Below are 23,613 nucleotides of genomic sequence, written 5' to 3' on the forward strand. Positions count from 1 at the left end.
TCTATGGATTGTGATCAAGGCAAAATATCCCAAAATTGATTTAACATAAAACCATTGGGAAATACACAATAGACTGACGGAACCATGACGTTACGTCTTTAATGGACATTACATTAATCCTAATGTATCTTTTTCCTTACTCTCTTTCTGATATTTTTATTAGATACTTATAAACTTAACATTGACTGTTATGTCTGTTTATAAATAAGTCTATATAGTTATATTAAACATCCAATCAATGACAATCTTAAATACTAGAGATTGACCATGGGTTCATTATTTTAAAAGAGCTTGATATGCATGTACGACGTACATTGAATAACAATTTAGAAGTGTATCGGTGTGTGTGTGTGTGTGTGTGACGGCGAGAGAGGGTGTGTGTGTATGTGTATCAGGCGAGGAGACGCAAGGATGATGTGGGGTAATCATGATTGTATTTCTATGGGCATGCAGAAACAATCCAGAGAGAGAGAGAGAAAACTATAGAAAATAAGTTTCAGTTGAGAGGAACTCTATATATTCAATCAGGGTTCTCCATGAGCTGTTTTACTGTGTTGCTCCCGACACAGTAAAATTTTCTCCGACACAGTAACAATTCAAATTTTATGCATGCGACACAGTAAAAATTTTGCCGACACAGTAAGATCTGTGATAATTAGAAAATCTAAACAAACTGAAACTTTAATCAAACAATTCTACCGTCTTTCATTTCTAAAAGCACTTAATTGCTAGGGCTTCACCTTGCATAATCAATTATCTCCTAGAACATGTAGACCCTCGCCTGGACTTTACGCATGTCGGAACAAAGACAAATAATTTGTTTTCACACCTCCATCTAACGGTTTATTAGTAGTCGCAATAAAAAAGCATTGTATTATTAAAAAAATAGTTAAATATGTCTTTTTCGGCTCTAGAATTATGTAAGCACTGTAAGTCAAACATAACATCGTACCGAAGTCATTTCATTGATGTAAATAAACTGCTTAAAATTTTCAACATGCTCAAGGAAATCATAAAACTATTTTTACTGTTCTGAAGGGTTTTTTTGTAATGCAATAACTCGATCAAGAAAACTGATAAGTAATCATGGCAAATTTACTTTCGAAAATGTTAAGAATGTTTCGGTCAGAATTTCCTTGGCTTTTCAGAATGTGTATGTACGACCATACCATTTGTGTAACGAATTAACGATTTTTTAATAAGTGTGTGCATGTATCCTTTAGGAATTATAATGAATAGTGATTCAGTTGTGAATTTGATCGCGAAAATACGGCGAAATTTTAGTGCTTCGAGTAAACTCGGCAACACAGAAAAATTTCAAATGATGGAGAACCCTGATTCAATTTCTATTCTATTCAGTTCCTTTTTTTTCTATATACAGTTTGTTGTAGTTACCATATTTGTTTTTTTTTCTATTAAAGAAATATATCTGGAACGTAATTACAACACAAATTTATCTATCTCAAAATGTCATACTTTGCACTATATTTAAATTGAAATTATGTATACAGACTCTTCTCTGTGTTGAGTAATAAAGTAAAAATTTATCAAAACACACTTCAACACTCTTTAAAACACATTGAATATCAGCAATTCATTTTTCAAGATCTAAAAATCATAAATTTCCAGGTTTTTGGACTTTGCTCTCCATAAAAACTTACGTCCTACATGTTGGGCATGCGCACTCTTCCATTCTTCTTCCATTCTTTCCGTTTCTTAACTTCATCCAGAACTCAACTAAAAATCATTCTCAGCCTGACTAATCAAAAAGTGTGTTATTTTGCGTACTTGTCCTTTGCTTTATCTCGACGCAAAATTTTACAAATCAAAAAGTAATGATCCAAAATATCATGCTTGATTCATATATATTTACATTTCCAATGTCTTCGTTCGAGATAAAATTACAAATAGTCAATGTACTTTATTTCTTCATGAATGCACTTTTCATCGATATTCGCGGTTAAAAAAATCACGTGCAGAGCGGGACAAATAGAGACAAGAAGCGGGGCTTGTAACATCTGGATTGGCATAATCAATGTCATGTAAATATAAGGAATAACTGTTTATTTTTCAATTTCATGACGATGATCAATCGACTGGCTTGCGTGATAATTTTATGCATAAGACGTTTATGCAAATTATCACGCAAGCAAATCGATTGATCACATCATGAAATCGAAAAATAAGACAGTTATTCCTTAATTAAAAGCATTTTTAAAAAGTAATCTGAGATTAATCCAGGCAATACTACACTAAAATGACTTTTCTATAGATAAAATAATCTTAGAGAGACATCAATTTAAGTTTAGTAAACATGACAGAGTATAATGTTTGAAAAATTCTTATAGTACAACAATATATAAAGTATGGAAAATTCATAGAATTAAAAATCATTAGCAATTAATTCATCATCTGACATGAAATATCGAATCCTTCTTAAAATTATAGTGTTATCAAAATGTTTTCCAAACGAATGTTACGAAAAAAATATTAAAACATTCAGCAATGTCCTTTGAATCTTTAAGAAATGTTTGTCTTTAAGAAATGTACATGTTGTGCTAGTTTTCTTAGATGGTAAAAATTGCTGACGTTTATCCCACATGTCATTGTGCTTGTTTTCAGCATTGTAAATAGCTTCTTCAAGAAATTCTTATTTGGCTTCTCGTATCTTTCTGCTCACCCTGTTTCTCGATGTTCTGTATAGACGCGTGCTCATCATTGGTGCGAACCGCCATTTTAGAAAATAAGTCATTTTCTTCTTCAAAAATGCCACTTCATTTTGAACATATTTTAAATATAACGTGAAACAGAATGAAACGATTTTGACGTAAATTAATGTGACGTATGCCTTCCAGGCTATACGACATAAACTAATTTTTTATCCCATCAAATGACCAGTTACAAGCAAAATTAAATTACATACTGGGAAAAGAAATTTTTTTTCAAAAAATTATTCATTTTCACTTTATTTTCATTAAAGTCCTTCCTTAACTCTAGAACCCCTGACCCTGGGTCATGAAGTTCAAAATTTTTGGTACAGGGCTCAATGCATATTAAAATCTTGCCAACTGTTTGACAGCTTGAAGTTGAGGAGTAGAAAAGCAAATTCTATCACAAAAACACTGAGAAAAATATTATACCAATTTTCTGTCTATACATAATGTAACACTATTTATATGTAAATTAGATTTTTGTTTCACTAATAAAAATTTGTTTTTGGTGGTTTACATATTACCAGAGAAATAAATGCAATAGGAATAGTTACGTACAGTGTTTGTAATTTGCTCCGGATCTTGTTCGTGAGCCGACAGACCATCTTGGCCTTCCTAAAAATCGTCAAGATATTATCAACATTACTATGACAGATTTTTTTTTTTAGAATTAGCAATTTTAAGGGAGAGATTTGAATCAATTATGGTTATACAAAATTTGGTAAGCACAATGTATTAGTTGAATGTTTACAAGATTAAAAACATTGTCTATGCCTTTTTGGACAACCCAAGTAACATAACTACCTTTCTGACATGAGTATCAAATAATAGTATAACAATGACATTCTGATAAATTATGTTTCCATTATTTAACTTGTTTTGTCCCTTCACTAAACACATAAGCATCGTTTTTTTAGTTTAAATTTCTTTCGATATACTTTCAAAGTTGAATAACAATGTTTAATGATATAATGTGATAGATAACTACAAACGATAGACAATGATTCACAGCGCCCAAGGGCAACTTATTTTGTACATGTATCATTGAAGACAATTGAGTAACAATATGATATATCAGTAATTTTAAAACACTTCACAAACTGACCAATAATTCCGCTATATCAATCAGGAAACCATTTTCTACCTCCAAATCAGCTTGAATAGATATTCGAAAACGCTAACTTTAATACAGATGGTTCATTTTAAAAAGTGTGTTTGAGTATTCAAATTTACAAATATTCTATTTATTCGATTAACACATTACATACTGGTAAACTTCGTATGTTCTTATCGATTACAGGTGTCATCGATCCGATAGATAAACTGATTAACAGGGCACAACTTGCGATAAATTTTATCTCTAACTGTTTAAAAGAGTTCTTCTGGTTTCATTAAAAAAACTTGTAACGAACATACATTTATTTTACATTACATCAGAATAGTTTAAATGTACATTTTGTTCCTGTGTATTCTGTTTGTCTCAATTCCAAAAGAATATCATCATGACAATGATATTGACTTCTACAAAGTTTTTTGCATGCTGCAGTGACAGTCCTTTCTAGTATTGGACATAACGTCCACCATCCACGACTATATCTCCTCCATTAATGTACGTTGCTTTATCAGAGGCCAGGAAAGAGACCACCGTGGCTACGTCTTCCTGCTCACCTACCCGACCAGAGGGATTTTGTATTCATATCAAGAAACTGGAACACAGGATATTTGAAAATGCATGCAGTAAAGTATTCCATGTATTTCAGTGTTAGTCCTCAGTAAAACAAATTGATATAATTGTATAATATAAAAATAATTCATATTAATATCTTACCAAATACTTTCTTCATCATGAGGAATGTGTATTAATTTTTATAATGTTGGCATTTCCTATAACTCGTATTTAGAAATTTCAAATTAATGAATCTTTCTTAAAATATAATTTTATACTTTTATATTTATGATAACTGCAAAAGCACTGATCTGTAAAATTTTTAATGTATATGATCGATGTATTCAATCATTTCATTAATTTTATTTTCTTTACAGTAACATATTTTTAAATAAGGTTTATTATATCCGGAATAGCAGGGTGAAAGAAGGCATTGTTAACTTTAAAAGAGAAAATGAATTCTGTTTGACCGATCATGACAAAGGAGGGTGTGCCTGGTCGACACAGGATGCTTTCTCCTGTATGGCACCTGATCCCACCTCTAATATTTTAGCAGTTTGCTCTGCTCTCGATTTGTACTATGTCAATTGAATTTTGAACCTGATTACTGTTTGTTATCTCCATATTTTTTTCTTATTTTTATTACGATTTAAAGTCATAATTCCAATTGATAATGACATTTTAAAATTAAAGATTTTGAGATACATGATTCGTCTCATTATATAACCTTACTGTACGATTCTTCATCCCCCAAACCAGGAAAATTATCACGTCTATGAAAATTGCTTCGAATCGGTCCAGGCCTGTTGATGATAATTAAAAAGAAAAACTGAATAGACAGAGCAAATAAATTCTTAAGAAAAGCATAGTTCAATTTGTTTGTTACCTCATTTCACATAAAAGAGGTTTCAAATTTTCTTACTGGAATATGTTCATTTGTTTAAACAATACCTTACGGTGTTTGCTCGAACTCCAAAGGGCGCTAACTCTGAAACAGGAGAGTAAAAGTGTCACTTGTGCTGTTAATATTGTTATGTAATTGAACTACTTTGTATTGATATTAGCGAGTGCAACAACTCGTTTACCCATACATAAGATTAGCATAGTCAAAATTGTAGATTGATTTCAAGGATAAGTATGAATAATTTCAAGCAGTTTTGCTTTGCTTGATACCAAAACATCACACTCTAAACACCGTAACGGCTCCAAAAGTGAAGAGATGAGTTAATTCATACCCAGTGCTAATCCTCTAGTGAAGGCATCCATGGCTGCTTTGGACATGGAATAAGAACAATTTCCAGGGATCTAAAAGTACATGAAAGAAAAGGGTCCTCAGAAAAAAGTGCATGCTTTATTATGAATATAAACGTTTTGTCCATTAAAAAAATCGTTGACTTTAAGAATTCCTTCAATGTGCAAGTAGACAGTGTACTTGATATACTGATGATGCAACCTGAAAAGAATGAAAAAAATGGAATATCTTTCAGCAATGGCACATCACGCATGAAGTGACTCGTTCAGAGTAGATGAAGACAGTCTAGTTTGTCTAGTTAAAATGAGTGAAAAAAGAGCACTGTGGCTAGGATATAGGCACAAAACAGTTTAGTATAAAAAAAACTTAAATGCATAAGTGGTCCCGACGTACCCCTAACGGGGAAAGGGGTAGGATTTGAACGAAGTTAAACCTATACTAACTAAATAAGGATGCTTACCTATTTTTTTTTACTAAATGTGCATATTTCCTTAAAATATTAACGTTCATTTTGGCCACACCCTACTACTGAGGCATGATTTGAACAAACTTGAATCTACACTATTTGAGGATATTTCCATATAAATATATATGACACATCATAGCTTTTCTTTCGTGAAAAGAAGATTGTTAAAGGTTTTCTTACATATTCCTATGTAATGTAAAACTTTGTGGTCCCGCCCTACCCCTGGGGGTCATGCTTTGAACCAATTTTAATCTACTCTATCTGACAATGATTCCACATCAATTTTATCCTTCCTGTTCCATTGATTCTTGATAAAAAGGTTGCTCTGCTTCAAGATTTGTATTTTAAATGGAATTTTGAGCTTGAATACCGTTCGTTATCTGTATATATTTCATGAACACAATACACACCTTTCGTTGCCTTGAGATATGGTATCACCAGCTGTGTGAGAAAATACGCTGACTTTGATGTTGACGTTCATGGTTTCGTCAAAGTTTTCCTCTGTTTCCGTTGAAATTGGCATATGTTTCCCCATACCAGCATTATTTACCTTGTATAAATAAATGTTATCACAAAGTCTGATACATATGTTTCGTATTTGGATATTTTATTAGAAATTTTAAAACACGTTAATAGCAATCTAACAATCAAGCTTTTTTTTTGATAAACTTGATGACTTGAACTTTTCAATTTTGACTAAATACATCATAATTATTGTTAAGTTCATTATTTAAACACTGAATTGTCCATAGATTTTCTTCTGTCAATTCCGATCATGACAAGGAGCACACGACGAGTGTAAGCGGCAGAAGATGCTCAAACTTCCATGATCCCACCCCTGAGATGTTATACCTTCATCACCAGCATACGGAGTTTATGTATCTCGGTTAATTTTATACGCAAGAGCATGCTCTACATATGAACAATTTCTAAAACGAGGTAAATTATTGACAAACAAGTTGATGAAACAAGAATATCAACAGTCTCTTTCAAATCATCATTTCGTAAGTTCTATGGTCGATACAATGAACTTGTCGTCAAATACAGTTTATCATTGAGTCAAATGCTGACTGACCTTTTTCATATTAATTGTTAGTCCATTATTTATACACTGATTTGACGACGGATTTTTCCGTTATTTTCCGATCATGGCAAGGAGCACACGGTGGATGTGACCGGTCGGCAGGGGTCCTCACTCTTCCATGGCACCTGATCCCACCTCTGATATTTTGGAGGTCCGTGTTTGCTCTGCTCCTGTTTTGCATATTTAATGGACTTTTGATCTTGAATGATATACAATTATGGACTTCAGTGTAGGTCGATATGTGATTATAAGGACTCATGGCAATTGATATTGACCGAGCCTGCGAGGTTCACTGAAGTCCATAATGGTTATATTATATAATCACTCAAATTTATTGCACTGACACAGCCCTAACTGAACGGACTTCGCTGTCATTACGTCACAATGGTCAAATTCACGCTTCTTATATTATGACGTCACGTACTATATTGTATCTTTTACTTTAGTGCAACCAAACGGCGTGTCGTGCCATATCATTTTCCGCGAACGCGCTTTCGCATCAATATCACAAAAGGAGGAATATCATGTGACGTACTTTCAGCCAATGAAAACTACGAAAATATCATCTTATATAATATTGTTCGTTATCTCCATATGTTTCATGTTTAGGAGGTCCATGTTTGTTCTAATCCAAAGTGTATATTGTTTCATGGACTTTAAAGCTTAAATACTGTTCATGATCTCCATAAATTTAATTTAAATAATTATATCTTTTAACTTCAAAGAAAATGAAAAGTTTTTTTCATGCTCATTGTCGGGCCATCCTTTACATATTGAATTGTCTGTAGATTTTTCCGTTTATCAGATGCTGACAAAAGCTCAAGGTGGAAGTGACTGATCGACAAGAGATGCTTTTTCCTCCATGACACCTAACTCATCTTCTATTGTTTGATAAATATCTGTTTATAAGGTTAAAAGGGGCCATATGGAATAATAGTATAAAATTTATTGCATAAACTTCTTGAGATATCTCCAGAAAATGAAAGGTATATACACTCACAGAATTTATGGATTTACAACTTGAAGTTTGACAATTTCAACTTAAGATAGATCAGAGAAAAACATGCAAAATGGTCCAGTAGCAAGGTTCTCCAATTTTCAAATTTTGCAAGCCAAATGGAAATTGGACAAATTTTTATTGTGCCAATCATACAGTATACCTTATATGACCTGTTACTAAAAGGCTTGCAATGAAAACCATTTATACTTTTTGTCATATTTGGAGAAGAATTAAAACTCAGACTCTCATTATTATCAAAATATTTAATTTTGAAATAAAACAACACAGGTTAGTACTTCTTAAGTGCATAGTAAAAATCACTGACATCCATTTTGTTTGTGCAAAAAGGTCATAAAATTGGCAATGTTCCAAATTTTTGAAAAAATGTCAATTTTCTAATAAATTGAAATAACACTGCAAAAATGGAAATTTTAATCTAGTAAATTTTACTGCTTATTGTTAAGGATGATTATGTGAACATAATATGAAAAAATTGCTGATGGCAAAAAAAACATACAAATATGTATTTTTCACGGCAAGTTTTTAAAGTGTTATACATAAAATACTTCAAAACTTTTCAAAACATTAAAAAAAACGTAACAGTGATTGTATTTTAAAAATTAACATTACAAATAGATAACACCTCTATAAATCAAAATAATCCATTGGAAAATATTTAATGAATCCCCTTTATCTCTTAAACTTAAAATGTAAGTAAAACAATATTGAAAATGTTTTAAGTCAACAAAACCAAACTTCTGTAAAAATTAATAAGTTTGATTATTTTTCAACATCTTTTGAATATAGCTCTCCTAAAATAGAATTCAGCAAACAAGTGCATAAAGGTCAAAATTAGCATTGTGATCTCTTATTCTACAATATATGGTATGTAATACATGAACTTCATATAATAATGTTGTTTACAGTAAACACACTTAAAATGAATTCATGGAATTTTAATGATTCCAAAACATGTTACACTTTTGGAACTAATTACTTTTATAATGATTCATACACTCTTTGATAGAAGTCATATTGTGATGTATAAATAAAAACAACTTATTTTGATATCCCATCAAACTGAAAATACTGTAACAAAGCATTTAATGAACATGAAACTTTTGGTCATAATAAGCATGTCAAAATAAAATATAACCTTTAATTTCCAATGTTCTAATTTTTGTGGTGGGGGGGGGGGGGAATTCAATGTATTTGGGGCATGGAGAAACCCACAAATTTATTTCTATCATGAAATATAAAATTTATATGCTTAATTACTACTCAACACTTCAACAACTGCAAAATAAAAGGTCCCCACATATCAATATTTTTTTTCTGAAGTCAAGTTCAAAATTTATTATCGTTATAAACTTACTGAATATTTACAGATGTAAACACATCATTCAATGGATCTGCATACAAGAAGGCACAGTGAAATAACATCTTTAAAACACCTTTCAGACAACAATTGATTTTTTAGGTGTGAATGACACACATATAATTTTAAAATGCATTTGTTAAAAAACATTTTTATCAGGTCACTGCCAAAACACTTTGTCACATTCTTCGCATATCATGCACAAGTTTGGAGAATGTATTGCTTTCTTCTGCTCTCCAGTGCCAAACCCATGCTTTCTCCGGTTGGCTCTCTCTGGACTCCATCATCAACTCTACCTGATTTGACTGCTTGTATCAATAAATTTTGAGACTCTCTAATGCTTTCACATTTTGTAGCATATAAATTTGCTGCTTTCATGTAAACTTAACCGTAAAACATTTTGAAAAAGAATTCATGTTGTTTTGTATTAATCTCGTGTATTTTGTAAATTTATATGTACAATGTGAAACAGTTTCCTGTGATCATCCTCTCTTAGAAAACCCTGTATTACCTATAATATCAAAAAAACATAAGCAATTTACTTTTGGTGATTTATTCAAAGAAAAAAGTGTACTTTTCATAATAGGACCGTTTACGGTAGCCTAGTGGTAGAGCGTTCCCTTCGTGATCGGGAGGTCCGGGTTCGATTCTCGTTCCCGGCACCACGTCAAACCTAAGACGTAAAAATAGGTAGTGACTGTTCCTTCACCAAGCGCTCGGCATCAGAAGTGAAAGTCATGGGTCTTTCGGATATGACCTTAAAAACGTAGGTCCCGTGTCACGGTAGGCACTGGCACGATAAAGAACCCTCACTGCTCAATGGCCCTGAGTGCCGAGTATAGGTCTAAATTTGAAGCCCTTCACCGGCTAACGGTGATGTCTCCATATGAGAGAAAAATTCTCGAGAAAGACGATAAACAATATATACATTCAATCAATCATAATGATAGGATGAATAAATATGTTGTTAGAAAACAAACCACTTTAAGTACTTCATTGATCTTGTACTGCATCATGAAAAAAGTGCCCCAGTGCTTTTAGAATAATTTGATAACTGACCTCTTTTGAAAAAAAAAACTTTACTTTGACTTAACCATGTTTACCTACCACAATCCAAATATATCATATGTCATGACATGTGACTTTTGTAAATGGTCAAATTACAAATTAGAAGATAATGTATGGGTTTTTTTTAATTTTTATGAACAGTGTTGCCATGGTTAATAAAAAATAGAAATTTCTGTGAAATACTTTCAAAAGGCTATTCTAAATACAGTTTTAGTCTGATTATAATATAATGTGGCATGCAAATAGACTACACAGAGAAACATAATTGTTGTTTTTGTTTTTTTATATTGATGAATGATTTTGTCACAGTAACTAAAATTGAAAATTTTGTAAAATTTTATAAAAGCAGCTCCTACAGGTGTGGTTTTATTGCAATCTTGCCACAAAAAGAGGCTTTATCAAGATTCATTATTCTATTTATTGCACTTGTAAAGTTTCAAGACCCAGCTGCTACTTTTTTCTTCCTTTGTTTGTTATAAGTACAAACCAAAAGAGCTACAGTCTCAACAGAGATTTTTGGTTTGTTTTGTTACATGTATGTTGCACTATTACAAAGTATCATAATATAAACAGGTATTACATGTACTATAAATTATAGTTATGCATTTTGGCCAGTTCTTTTAAAATCAACTGGCCCAGTGGGATAACAAGAGTATTGAGTTATTAAAAAATCAAGGTGATAGCCTAAGTGACAAGTGAAAAATATAATTATTAATTTTCTAGCCCTACACTTTACCATATGAATTTGCTTCAGGGTTTTCTGTTTCTCTTCTGATTTGGTTGGATCCAATAAATACTGCAGCACATGGACAACTGTTGCTATAAGAAAGAATTTTAATCAATTGTAAATAATGTATAATTCAAGAGAGGAATTATAAAATATATGGGAGATGATTAAAACCTCTATCAGGTGTACTAGCAATCATATACTGTCTAGTACATGCTAAAATTTTCAGTATAAACTTTATGAGTGGCAGTATATTTTTATGATTTTTTATCAATGTTCTTGATTTTCAAAATATCATCAATTTGAAGAATCTATAGGCACTCAGTTTAATTTTGTATAAATCTTTATGTAATTATGGTGATGAAATATTTGTGTGAACAACTAAATTTGAAAAATTGTCCTTGCATGTATTAAAAAATACCTATTTCCTCTTCTAAAAAATACTTGGTCCAAACTCATACATTTATTATTTTAACTTCCAACTGAAAATTCTTTGTATCCTGATCCAACTGGTATCATTTTCAACCAGTATTCTTTACAAAAGGTAGGGGTAGCCCATAGGTCTGCTTTTGCTTTCTTCCATTTGATCAGGACGGCAGCACTTTGACTTACTTTTTTGCCATTTTAATCCTTAATTGTCTTTGACATACTTATAATTTTAATGTGCTAGTAGTGTCAATGGAATACCATTTCTTTAGGCCTACAGAATGCAGCAAAACGATCGCCTCTGGTTCATAAATTTTCCATACAACCCAGCTAGGGTATGTTCAGAGATTTGAGTAAACGCAAATTGTTTGAAAGATCCTTAGTATATTCTTATAAATAAATTTATTGGGCCATCACTGCTTGAAATGTTTGAAAAATTGCTGAAATCACATTGTTCTTCTGCCCCTGCCAAATAATTAATGGAGAGTTCTCGGGAGATAACTCTTCAACACACAAATAACACTCATGTTATTATCTTTCTTTATCAATTTTGGTGAATATTTTAAACTTTCATGAAGGTTTTAATTTTGATTGTCTTTCTCAGCATTTATTTACACTAAAATAAAATTATTAATCGTCAATTGAAGAAATATTCATTACATTTGAACAATTTTAAGATACAAATGGAGAGCTTGCCTAACATCGCAAGGTCATCATTTCCACCAATTATTTGTTATATGTCCTAAAAGCCATCAGTGAATTTTTTATATTTGATAGAACATAAATAAATTATTATAAAGCACATTATTAGATCAAATTATTTTCTCCATTTAAGCTGTACCATTGCACTAAACAAGGATAATAAATCTAAAGTTCTAAATTTAGCCTTACTCGTGGCTCGATCATAGAATACATATAGATGCAATCATTGTGAATAATAAATATTTTTCATCTGTGACATATATGTGTTGATGATGTAATAAATATCTGCATTGCAAAAATTTTTCAATTGATTTTGCAAGGTCTCAAACTTTCATATTTGCACCTACTATTTTATGCAAATTTTTGCTAAATATAAAAAACTAAAAATAGAAACACGTGGCACATATATATAGACCTTAAAAATCTATGATAAAATGAAACGTTTTGTACCCTCCCACATTTTGCATGTTTTTCTCTGAAAATAGATCGAGGTGCCTTTTTAGGCCAAATGGTGTATCATTACAAAAAACATATATCGTTTGGATACGAAAGAGTTTCAGACAGACAGAAATACAAACGGACGGACGGACAGAAATTAATATTCCCCATTTTGTGAAAGCAGGGGACAGAAATTGATTCGATCTCCAAAACACTAGATTTTTGGTTCTTATCGTCTATTGCCAAAAAAACATACAAATATGTATGTTTGCGGCAGTTTTTAAGATCTATTTAATTTCGCGTTTACAACGCAGTGATTGTTTTAACATTCAAATTGTTACAGTCTAAGAAATATTTAATGAATTACTTACAAGAACATCCAATCTTCCAAAATGTCCAATTGTTTGTTCCACGAGCGACTTTCTAAAATCTCTGGAAGTTAAGTCACCCGCGCAGAGGAGAACCTGAGTAAAATAGGTAAGTAGAGCATAAAAGCGGAATTTTAATTTCAACCTTTTGGTTTAATGGGCGAGTTTTATTTCGCCTTGCATGGTAAAGCAGACTGTTTGGTATAATAAGCAGTAAAATATAAAATCGCTAAGAATTCCTTAGAAAACATTAACATTTTTAAAAAGCTGCCTCGCTAAAAAAGTCAAGATATTGTAAAGTAATCGCAATGGATTGCACAAGAAGGCACAGTGAAATAACTCCACTTACCAAGTTAGGTGTGAATCACACATTAATTTTAAAATGCTTGTTAACAATGGTCACTGAAACACTTTTAGTAAGTTTGGCATATATTGGCAAAATATCTGTATTTTCGAAAGTATTCTACGAATAGATTAAAAAAGCTTCAATCAAACCTTTCATGTAAACTTAACCGTAAAACATGAAAGAATTCATGTTGTTTTGTCGTGGATTTTGCATTTAATGTACATGTGAAGTTCCGCTTACCATTCTAAATCAAAAAAACATACATTTTATTCATTAAAAAAAGTTACCCTAGATCATTGGTGAGAATCTTATGAATATTCAGCAACTAACCTTGTCAGGCGATAAACCCTCCTTCACACATTTCTCTTTCACCGCCTCTAGATTACCATTATTTCTTCCGGTCAAGGACAACCTTGCTCCGGTCTTGGCGAGATGGACAGCAATGCCTTCCCCAATACCGGAGCTGGAACCTACAGCACGTTAATATTATGATAAATGCACCTCCGTAATGAGAAGTATTCGAATATTTCATACATTGATTTCTGTCTTGTGGCACGTTAATATTATGATATATGTATATTTGTCATAAGAAGTATTTTAATACATTGATTTTAATACTAGAATTACTCACCTGTGATAAGAAACACCCTGTCCTTATGTTCATCCATGGATCAGCTATCATTGAGTGTCCTATACAGTATTAACTCTTATAAGGTAGAATATTTAAACAGGTGGAGAATGAACGCTTGAGTAAAATTTTAAATATAGTTTCTCAAAGTGATACGGAAGCCCATTTAGGACGTGTGAGGCTTTAATGGATCATTTAATTTTCACAAGGAGGTATATTCAGAAAATGGTGATTTTTAAAACAAAATTCTGAGTAACTTGTAAGTAAAGGTCTACAATCAAAATTTTTTTTATACCTTTTAAATATATGTCTATTTATCTATAACTAATAAAAAGTCCAACAAAAAATGTTTATAACATCAATCTTACAATATCCTGTTATCCTAATAATGACCCACAGGCGGTTGACGTTTTTAACTTTTCATAAATTAAAACATCCCTATAATTTTTATAGTATCAGGGAAATTTTAATTTATGAGAAGAAAGGTTCAAAACGTCAAACGTCTGTGCAATGACCGATCTGCCAGTCGAACATAGGTATTGTTAGACGGCAACGGTTCTGTTACGTCACAAATAATTAATCGTCGTTCAATATCGGCGAAATTTCCTATGTTTAAAGCCGCGAGAATTGTCGCGTGCTATTTGATCGACAGAAACACGGGAAAAGTATGTTTTGTGATAACTAATTTTTGTGATAAAATAATTTTTGTCAAATCCCTTTGCTCTCATTTATTTTGGCTCTGTTTGATTTTCATAAATCACTCAAAACAAATTAGAATTGAAAATGGTCATTTATTAATTAAATACTGGAACAAACCACTGACTACAAAAATTATCCAATAAAAAACATGACCCAGATATATATCAAAAACATATACTATCACATTTGCATCGAAAACATCTCTTGAACAAAGAATACATAATATATTCAAAGATCAAAATTGAAAATCAAAGGTATCTTAAAATTGCAGTATACTTGAAAAAGGTATTAAAAAGTAATACCCCATTTTCATCAACCTTTACATTCTCTGCCACTGTTTTATTTTTATTGTACAAGCCAAAATAGGATTGATTATATGTTGATTTATTTGTAAGAATGTTTAAGATGAAGTGATAGAACTAAAAAAAAAACCTACAAAAAATAGAATTGTTAATTGGTAAAACAAATGAACCTCTGTAAATTCCAAATGAGGGATCTGGTGCATATCAACGAGTACATGTAAGCATTCCCTGTTGACAAGTCACACCCGCCGTGATTTTTGTGCATTGATCAGGATGTCAAAACTTTCAGTAGTCAAATTCAGTACTATTAAAGCAAAAGTCAAATTGGTTTGAAACAATTCGGTAAAAACACTACCCAGTGAAAGGAATGCTTTATTTGTTAAAAACATGCCGACATTAAAAGGCGTTCTTAAATACAACATATCATCATTTATTACATTGATTGTTTTAAAAATTAAACGAACTTTGGACAAGCTCCTGAGTAGCAATTAAAATTGGATACATAAACACCATAAGCAGATGTTAGTGGACTACTTCAATAAGAAAAGTTGAAGATGGAAAAGCTGAAGTCATCTCGTTTGTCATACAATTAAGTTGTGGGTTATCTTTAATCGTCTACAGTCAGTAAAACATCCAAATATGAAACAGGTGTTGCAGATTCTGTGTTTTCTTTTATTTGAAGTCCACCGGGATATATCGAGTCAAAATATGAATGAAAATAACTACCCTAAAGCCTTAAAATTAGACAGATTTGATAATCAGATAATTTGAAAAATAAGCCACCTATTTCTTGCATTGAAAACTACCAGGTGTTGTTATTTGATAAATCATATATTAAAGACCACAACATGTGTTTTTCTTTTCTCGTGTAGAGGTTTTTGAATAAGATCTACTTCATTGGAATATAAAAAGAGATCGATATATCAGCTATTAAAGGATATTAGAAAGAAAAAACTACATACTGGAGTTCCAAAGGTTTGTTGAAAAAAATTGGTCTTCGAAGACTATATAAATATTTTTACTGAGGAGCTTCAGCATTCCTTCAATTTCAACTCCAGGGTATTTGTGTGTTTAATAAAAGTTGTGTTTTAAGAAGTAATTTTGCTGATGACAAGTCTCAAGATCTGAAAATTTTAAGTGCCCATTTTGAAGAAATACTCGTCTATCTTTCATGCATGTTTATTCTTGTAATAAACACTTAAGGGGAACCAATTGTAAATTTCACTACAAAAGTCAAGTGAAGCTAAACTCGGTATAGCACAGCTTTTTTCCGAGGAGAAAAAATAAATACTTTTTGTAATACTTAATGCACGTAATGTCGACTGAACAAGGCTGCAATGAATTTCTATTATCTACAGATTCTCCTTAGAATGTAATCACATTTGTATTATATGCATTCTACTTGTTCTTGCGTGAATGTTCGAGACAGCCCCTACCACCCCCTCCCCCGGGCATTAAAGGTCTATACATTACAAGCGTGGATGGAGAATTAACGAATTGCGTGAACTATATGGAGCTCAATATATTAAATTAGTTTAGACTTACGTACCTGATTTTTTTAGTAATTTTGTTTTTACTAAAATTCAGATTTTAAGTTTAGAAAAAGTACGGCTACATATCAGATTCCGAGGTTCTCTTAATTCCATTGGAATAACTTGTAAAAATTTATGACATTTTAAACTATTTCATGCAGGGAAATTCATTGTAAAATAAACTTGCATCAAGAATAAAAAAAATAAGATTATTATAATAACGAAAAGTAATAAAAAATATCAATTTATAACATTTTCAATTTCATGGTCCTTTTTTATAAAGTTTTAAATACATATAAAACTAAATCTGAACATTCAAATTAACAACTTTTGTCTAATAATATAAATTGATAGATAACTACAAAAGGTAGAAAATAATTCACAGCGCTCAAAGGCAATTTATTACATATCATTGAAGACAATGGAGTAACACCATGATGTAACAGACAGTTATTAACACTTCACAAACTGACTAATAATCCTGCGATCTCGATTAGGAACCATAACTATAATTGTCAACGTTAATACAGAATGTTCATTCAAAAAAGAGTGTTAGAATATTGCGTTAAAATTTTTCAACATTATATTTTCCCTCATTGACCGATTACACACTTTCTAATCGATTACCATCGATCAGATAGCGTAACTGATTGACAGGTTACTAATTCCAATAAATTTCATATTTAATTGTTAAAAAGAGTTCTTCTGCTTTCATCAAAAACATGTAACGAACATACATTTGTTTTACATTACGTCTTAACACTTTAAATGTTAATTTTGTTGCTGCATATTCTGTTTGTCTCAATTCCAAAAGAATATCATCATGACAATGATATTGACGTCTACTAAGTTTTTTGCATGCTGCAGTGACAGTCCTTTCTAGTACTGGACATAACGTCCACCATCCACGACTATATCTCCTCCATTAATGTACGATGCTTTATCAGAGGCCAGGAAAGAGACAACCGTGGCTACGTCTTCCTGCTCACCGACCCGACCAGAGGGATTCTCTTTTGCTCTCGTATCAAGAAACTGGAACACAGGATATTCGGTATGCATGCAGTAAATTATTCCATGTATTTCAGTGTTAGACTTCCGTAAAACAAATTGATATAATTGCATAATATAAAGATAATTCATATTAATATCTTACCGAATACTTTCTACGTGATTAGGAATGTGTATTAATATTTTTTATGTTGACAATCCCTATAACTCGTATTTAGAACTTTCAAATTTATAAATCTTTCTTAAAGTATTATTTTATACTTTTGTATTTATGATAACTGCAAAAGCACTGATTTGTAAACTGTTTAATGTATATGATCGATTTATACAATTTTTTCATTAATTTTATTTTCTTTCCAATAACATATTTTAACTAGATTTATTATATCCGGAATGGTCGGATGAAAGTAGGTATTGTTGAAAGTAAAAGGAAAAAGAATTCTGTTTTCCCGATTATGACAAAGGAGGATGATCCAACCTCTAATATTTTAGCGGCCCGAGTTTCCTCTGCTCCCAATCTGTACTGTTTCAATTGACTTTTGAGCGTGATTACGAGGGGTGATCAAAAAGTTCGCGAACTATCTCTATATCTACAAAACCACAATTCAGATTAGAATAAAATTTGGTACACACATAGCCATACACAAGTTCTATAAATAGCATACGTGTTTGTGACGTCACACTATGCAAATAACGTCACTGTGTAGGACACTTGTGACGAAAAATGTTTTTTTCAGTCGTAATCGTTGAACAAACGACTGAACAATTTATTGTATATCATAATTTGTACACAGTTAATTAAGGCAAAATGACTTCCTATAAATTCCAATTATCGTTTTATAATGTTAAAAATAATATATGCCCAGTTAAAAATTGAAAATATATGTGTTTTTAATTAAGCAATTTGCTATCAAAGACGTCGAATTTAAACCTTGAATACTTGTTGAATATTTGAACAAAAATACAATTATTAAATACCGAAGATATCGTTTGCTTTAAATTTTAAACATATTAGATATGGTGATAAGGAGGCACTCATTCTCTATCCACCTCGAATAAACGTCTTTCCCGAGACAGAAGATTTGTGTTTTAATGGTTGCCATGCTTATTTTTGGAAAAGATGTTCTTATCCACCCATTCTGTTGCCGAGATTTGACTATTTCTGACAAATGAACTGTTCTTGTTATAAAAATTAACTTACATTGAAAGAAATATAAAACCAGAAAAATCTTTCAGCTTTTGTGACAGAACGCTACGGAGGGGGTCATGTGACCGCCAATATCACGTGATTCGCGCATGCGCAGAACGGTGGTTGATGTTCATTAAAACTAGAGACGACTAATTTAAAATATAATAAACACTGACACTAAATATTGTTTCTTTTATGGAAGTTATTTGATTAGTTCGCGAACTTTTTGATCACCTCTCGTACTGTTTGTTTTCTCCATCTTCATACCTTATTTTAATTACGTTTTTAAAATAATAAATCCAATTAATAATGATATTTAAAAATTAAAGATTTTATATACATGATTCCTCATGTTATATATACCTTATTGTACGATCCTTCATTCCCCAAACTAGGAACGTTATCACGTCTCAGAAAATTGCTTCGAATTAGTCCAGGCCTGTAGATGATAATTAAAGAACAAAAACTGAATAGACAGAGCAAATAAATTCTTAAGAAATGCATAGTTCAATTTTTTTTACCTCATTTCACATAAAATATGTTTCAAATCTTCACACTGGAATATTTTCATTTGTTTAAACAATACCTCACAGTGTTTGCTCGCACTCCAAAGGGCGCTAACTCTGAAACAGGAGAGTAAAAGTGTCATGTCTGCTTTAATATTGTTATGTAATTCAACTGCTTTCTATTGATTTTAGAGAGTGCAATAACTTGTTTACCCATACATAAGATTAACATAGTCAAATTTGTAGATTGATTTCATGGATATGGTTGAATAATTTCAAGTAGTTTTGCTCTGCTTGAATCCAGAACATCACACTCTAAACACTGTAACGGCTCCAAAGGTGAAGAGATGAGTTAATTTATACCCTGTGCTAATCCTCTAGTGAAGGCATCCATGGCTGCTTTGGACATTGAATAAGAGCAATTTCCAGGGATCTACATGTACGTGAAAGAAAAGAGTCTTAAAATATTGTGCATGCTTTACTATGTATGAATTTAAACGTTTTGTCCATTTTTTAAAAAGAGTTTTCGTTCACTTTAAAAATACCTTCGAAGTGCAAGTGGACAGTACACTTGATATATTGATGATGCAACCTGAAAAAAATGAAAAAAAAATACAGTATCTTTCAACTACGATACATCTAGCATGAGATGACTCATTAAAAGCAAAAAAGGACATGATTTGAACAAACTTGAATCTATACTAACTGAGGATGCTTCCATATAAATGTGATTACCTATAGCTTTGTTGTTCTTGAGAAAAAGATTTTTATCTATAAAGATTTACCTTCATATTCCTATGAAAAATTTTGTGGTCCCGCCCGACCCCTGAGGGGTCATGCTTTGAACCTGTTTGATTTTTCACAATCTAACAATGATTTCTCATCAGATTTATCTTTCCTGTCCCATTGATTCTTAAGAAGAAGATTTCTCCATGATGCCATTTATTTTTCGCTTTTTGGTAATTATTACCCCTTGGTGAAAGACTTTGATACCCCTTTACACAAGGACATGCTATGCCAAATTTGGTTAAAATTAGGTCAGAAGTTCTGGAGAAGAAGATGAAATTGTCTCAAGTTATTGACAATGACGATAACAGATATAGGACAAATGGTGGGGTCTCTCAAGTTTATCACTTTCGGTCTTCGCGGTTTTTTAACCCCACCTTTGCAAATTTATTGTCATTTATTAATTCATTTTTGGTTAATCAATGTTTGACATTAATTTCATCGTATGATTGAATATATTTATGGTAAATTGAATAAATGACCTTTTTTACAAAAAGAAGTTGTTCTGTCTGTCATTGCAAATGAACTCAGACTCAATGGAGAACATAACTGGTTGTTTCTTGTTGACAAATAAAAGGTATTTTATGGAAACAAAATATGGAATGAAATTTAAAGTTTTTAGTTATGGGAAAAATTTGGGTCTCAAAAATAGGACAAATTGTGAACAGAAAAGCCCAATTAAGCCTTGATTCATTATTATCTCCAATAGTGCCCAAACGTTAATATTTTCACAATGTGTTTCATCAGATTTTTAAAAAATGTGTAATTAGATAAAGACAGTAAGGCCAGAATCAGCGGACAATTTATAATTCTGATTCAGGCTTTTTTTCAGAATGGAAAGTAAAACCCAAACTGTTACTTGAAAGATATTACAAATTCATCTTTACATTCGTCCTTAAGCATGGGATGCTCATTTCTTCCACCTCTGATGTTTTTGAGGTTTATGGTTGCTCTGCTTCAAAATTTGTATTTTTAATGGACCTTTGAGCTTGAATACCGTTTAATATGATTACAATGCACTTTTACCTTTCGTAGCCTTGACATATGGTATCACCAGCTGTGTGAGAAAATACGCTGACTTGATGTTGACATTCATGATTTCGTCAAAGTTTTCCTCTGTTTCCGTTGAAATTGGCATAGGCTTCCCCATACCAGCATTATTTACCTTGTATAAATAAAGATGTAAATAAAAAATATCACAAAGTCGGATACATATGTTTCGTATTTGGATATTTTACTAGAATTTTAAAACACGTTAAGGATAATCTTACGAATACGCTTCATGATAAACATATTGACTTAATTTTAACATATTTATTGCTTAGGTCATTATTTAAATACTGAATTGTCCACAAATTTTCTTCTGTTATTTCCCTTGCATGATAAGGAACATACGACGGGTGTGAACGGCAGAAGATGCTCAATCCCACCTCTGAGATGTTTTAGTGGTCCATGTTTGCTCTGATCCAAAGTCTATATTGTTTAATGGATTTTTTATGCTTAAAAACTGCTCGTGTTCTCCATAAATTTCATTTAAATGATTATATCTCTGAACTGACGAAAATTAAAAGTGTTTTTTTCATGCCCATTGTCATGTCATCGTTTACATATTGAATTATCTTTAGATTTTTCCGTTTTTCAGATGATGACAAAAGCACACTGTGGATGTGACTGGTCGACAGGGGATGCTTACCCTTCCATGACAACTAATTCGTCCTCTATTGGTTTTCTAAATGTCTGTTAATAGGATTAATAATTGACGGACGGAAGGACCGACGGACCGACCGAAATTAATATTCCTCCAGCTTGTGAAAGCGGAGGACAAAAAGTGATTCGATCTCCAAAAACTATATTTTTGGTTCTTATCGTCTATTGTCAAAAACATACAAATATATATGATATTGTTGCAGCAGACTTTAAGATCTATTTAATTTTAAGTTAAAAACGCAATGATTGTTCTTTACTTTCATATTGTTAAAGGCTTTAAAACATCGTTGACATTAATGAATTACTTACAAGAACATCAAGTCTTCCGAAATGTCCAATTGTTTGTTCCACGAGCGACTTTCTAAAATCTCTCGAAGTTAAGTCACCAACGGAGAGTAGAATCTGTATGGAATAAGTTCGTAGAACATAGAAAAAGGGTAGCGTAAAGCGGAATTCAACACCTCCCTTTGGTATAATGGATGAGTTTAATTTCGCCTTGTAAGGTTAAGTGGACTACTAGTATATGTTTGGTATAACAAGAGTAAAGTATAATCTTGCAAAGGATTTCCCTAGAAACCAACATTGAAATCCCAGCTGACTCGCTAAAAGGTATCCTGTGAGTCAAGTTCTTTACATTGTAACGTCTTGCAATGGATTGTACCAGATCTAGAGGACAAGGTGCAATAATGCCACTTTGCAATTTATGTGTGAAGCACACAATTATTGTAAAATGCTTGTACACATTTAGGTGTGTAAGCGCTCAGTAATTATAAAATGCTTGTTAACATTTGTCATTGAAACATTTTTTTAAGTTTTGGCATACCGGTATATTGGCAAAATATCTCGTTTTTCGATAATTTTCTATTAAAAGATGTAAAAAAAATCTTTAATTAAACTATCTTTCCATGTAAACTTAAGTATGAAAACATGAAAGCACTCGTGTTGTTTTGCACTAAGTAATGCATTTAATGTACATGTGAAGTTCTGCTTACCATTCTAAATAGAAAAAAAAAACCATAAATTTATTCAATAGAAAAAATACCCTAAATCATTGGTGAGAATCTTATGAATATTCAGTAACTAACCTTATCAGGCGATAAACCCTCCTTCACACATTTATCTTTCACCGCCTCTAGATTGACATTATTTCTTCCTGTCAAGGACAACCCTGCTGCGGTCTTGGCGAGATGGACAGCAATGCCTTCCCCAATACCGGAGCTGGAACCTGCAGCACGTTAATATTATGATATAAATATATTTGTCATAAGAAGTATTTTAATACAGTGATTTTAATACTAGAATTACTCACCTGTGATAAGAAACACTCTGTCCTTATGTTCATCCATGGATCAGCTATCATCGCGTGTCCTATGCAATGGCATGCATTAACCAGCTATCATCGCGTGTCCTATACAATGACCCGCATTAACTCTTATAAGGTAGAGAACAGGTACAGGTGGGGAATAAGCGCTTGAGTAAAATTTTAAATATAGTTTCTCACAGTTAAGTTTTAACGGATCTCTAAAACAAAATACTAAGTAATGTTGTAAAAATCTACAATCAATTTTTTGGTTATACTCTTTGAATACCTTTCTATATTTTTAATACCACTAAAACGTCCAAC

The 23,613-nt window shown here is 31.9% G+C and overlaps 2 protein-coding genes across 3 annotated transcripts; both read right to left on the reverse strand.

Moving 5' to 3' along the window:
- Positions 1-4,128: 4,128 nt before the first annotated feature.
- LOC134282772 (3-oxoacyl-[acyl-carrier-protein] reductase FabG-like) lies at positions 4,129-14,329 on the reverse strand. The gene is made up of 9 exons (XM_062765167.1): positions 14,264-14,329; positions 13,963-14,102; positions 13,290-13,382; positions 6,506-6,645; positions 5,773-5,830; positions 5,613-5,682; positions 5,329-5,365; positions 5,110-5,180; positions 4,129-4,400 (listed from the first exon to the last, which is right to left on the reverse strand). Exons 1-9 carry the CDS (start codon positions 14,298-14,300, stop codon positions 4,270-4,272), a joined length of 777 nt encoding a protein of 258 aa, XP_062621151.1. The 5' UTR covers positions 14,301-14,329; the 3' UTR covers positions 4,129-4,269.
- A 2,837-nt stretch (positions 14,330-17,166) lies between these two features.
- On the reverse strand, positions 17,167-23,405 carry LOC134282800 (3-oxoacyl-[acyl-carrier-protein] reductase FabG-like). Of its 2 annotated transcripts, XM_062765195.1 has the most exons (9): positions 23,299-23,405; positions 23,075-23,214; positions 22,299-22,391; positions 21,309-21,447; positions 20,042-20,088; positions 19,860-19,929; positions 19,577-19,613; positions 19,354-19,429; positions 17,167-17,825 (listed from the first exon to the last, which is right to left on the reverse strand). In XM_062765195.1, exons 1-9 carry the CDS (start codon positions 23,333-23,335, stop codon positions 17,673-17,675), a joined length of 792 nt encoding a protein of 263 aa, XP_062621179.1. In that variant the 5' UTR covers positions 23,336-23,405; the 3' UTR covers positions 17,167-17,672. The 2 variants fall into 2 exon arrangements, with proteins under 2 accessions (XP_062621179.1, XP_062621186.1); XM_062765202.1 differs by lacking the exons at positions 19,860-19,929; positions 20,042-20,088.
- Between the last annotated feature and the right edge of the window lie 208 nt (positions 23,406-23,613).

This window comes from Saccostrea cucullata, unplaced genomic scaffold, assembly GCF_032062105.1.
Source record: "Saccostrea cucullata isolate Sc308-1 unplaced genomic scaffold, CSIRO_AGI_Scuc_v1 ctg9374, whole genome shotgun sequence".
Lineage (NCBI taxonomy): Eukaryota > Metazoa > Mollusca > Bivalvia > Ostreida > Ostreidae > Saccostrea > Saccostrea cuccullata.

Coding starts and splice junctions, on each gene's coding strand:
- LOC134282772 (XM_062765167.1), bottom strand. CDS start 14,300: ATGGATGAACATAAGGACAGGGTGTTTCTTATCACAG. Junction 5,683..5,772: donor ACATTGAAGGAATTCTTAAA/GTCAACGATTTT, acceptor ATGTACTTTTAG/ATCCCTGGAAATTGTTCTTA. Junction 5,181..5,328: donor GTTCGAGCAAACACCGTAAG/GTATTGTTTAAA, acceptor TATCATCAACAG/GCCTGGACCGATTCGAAGCA.
- LOC134282800 (XM_062765195.1), bottom strand. CDS start 23,335: ATGGATGAACATAAGGACAGAGTGTTTCTTATCACAG. Junction 23,215..23,298: donor CAGAGTGTTTCTTATCACAG/GTGAGTAATTCT, acceptor AACGTGCTGCAG/GTTCCAGCTCCGGTATTGGG. Junction 22,392..23,074: donor AGGGTTTATCGCCTGATAAG/GTTAGTTACTGA, acceptor TATTCCATACAG/ATTCTACTCTCCGTTGGTGA.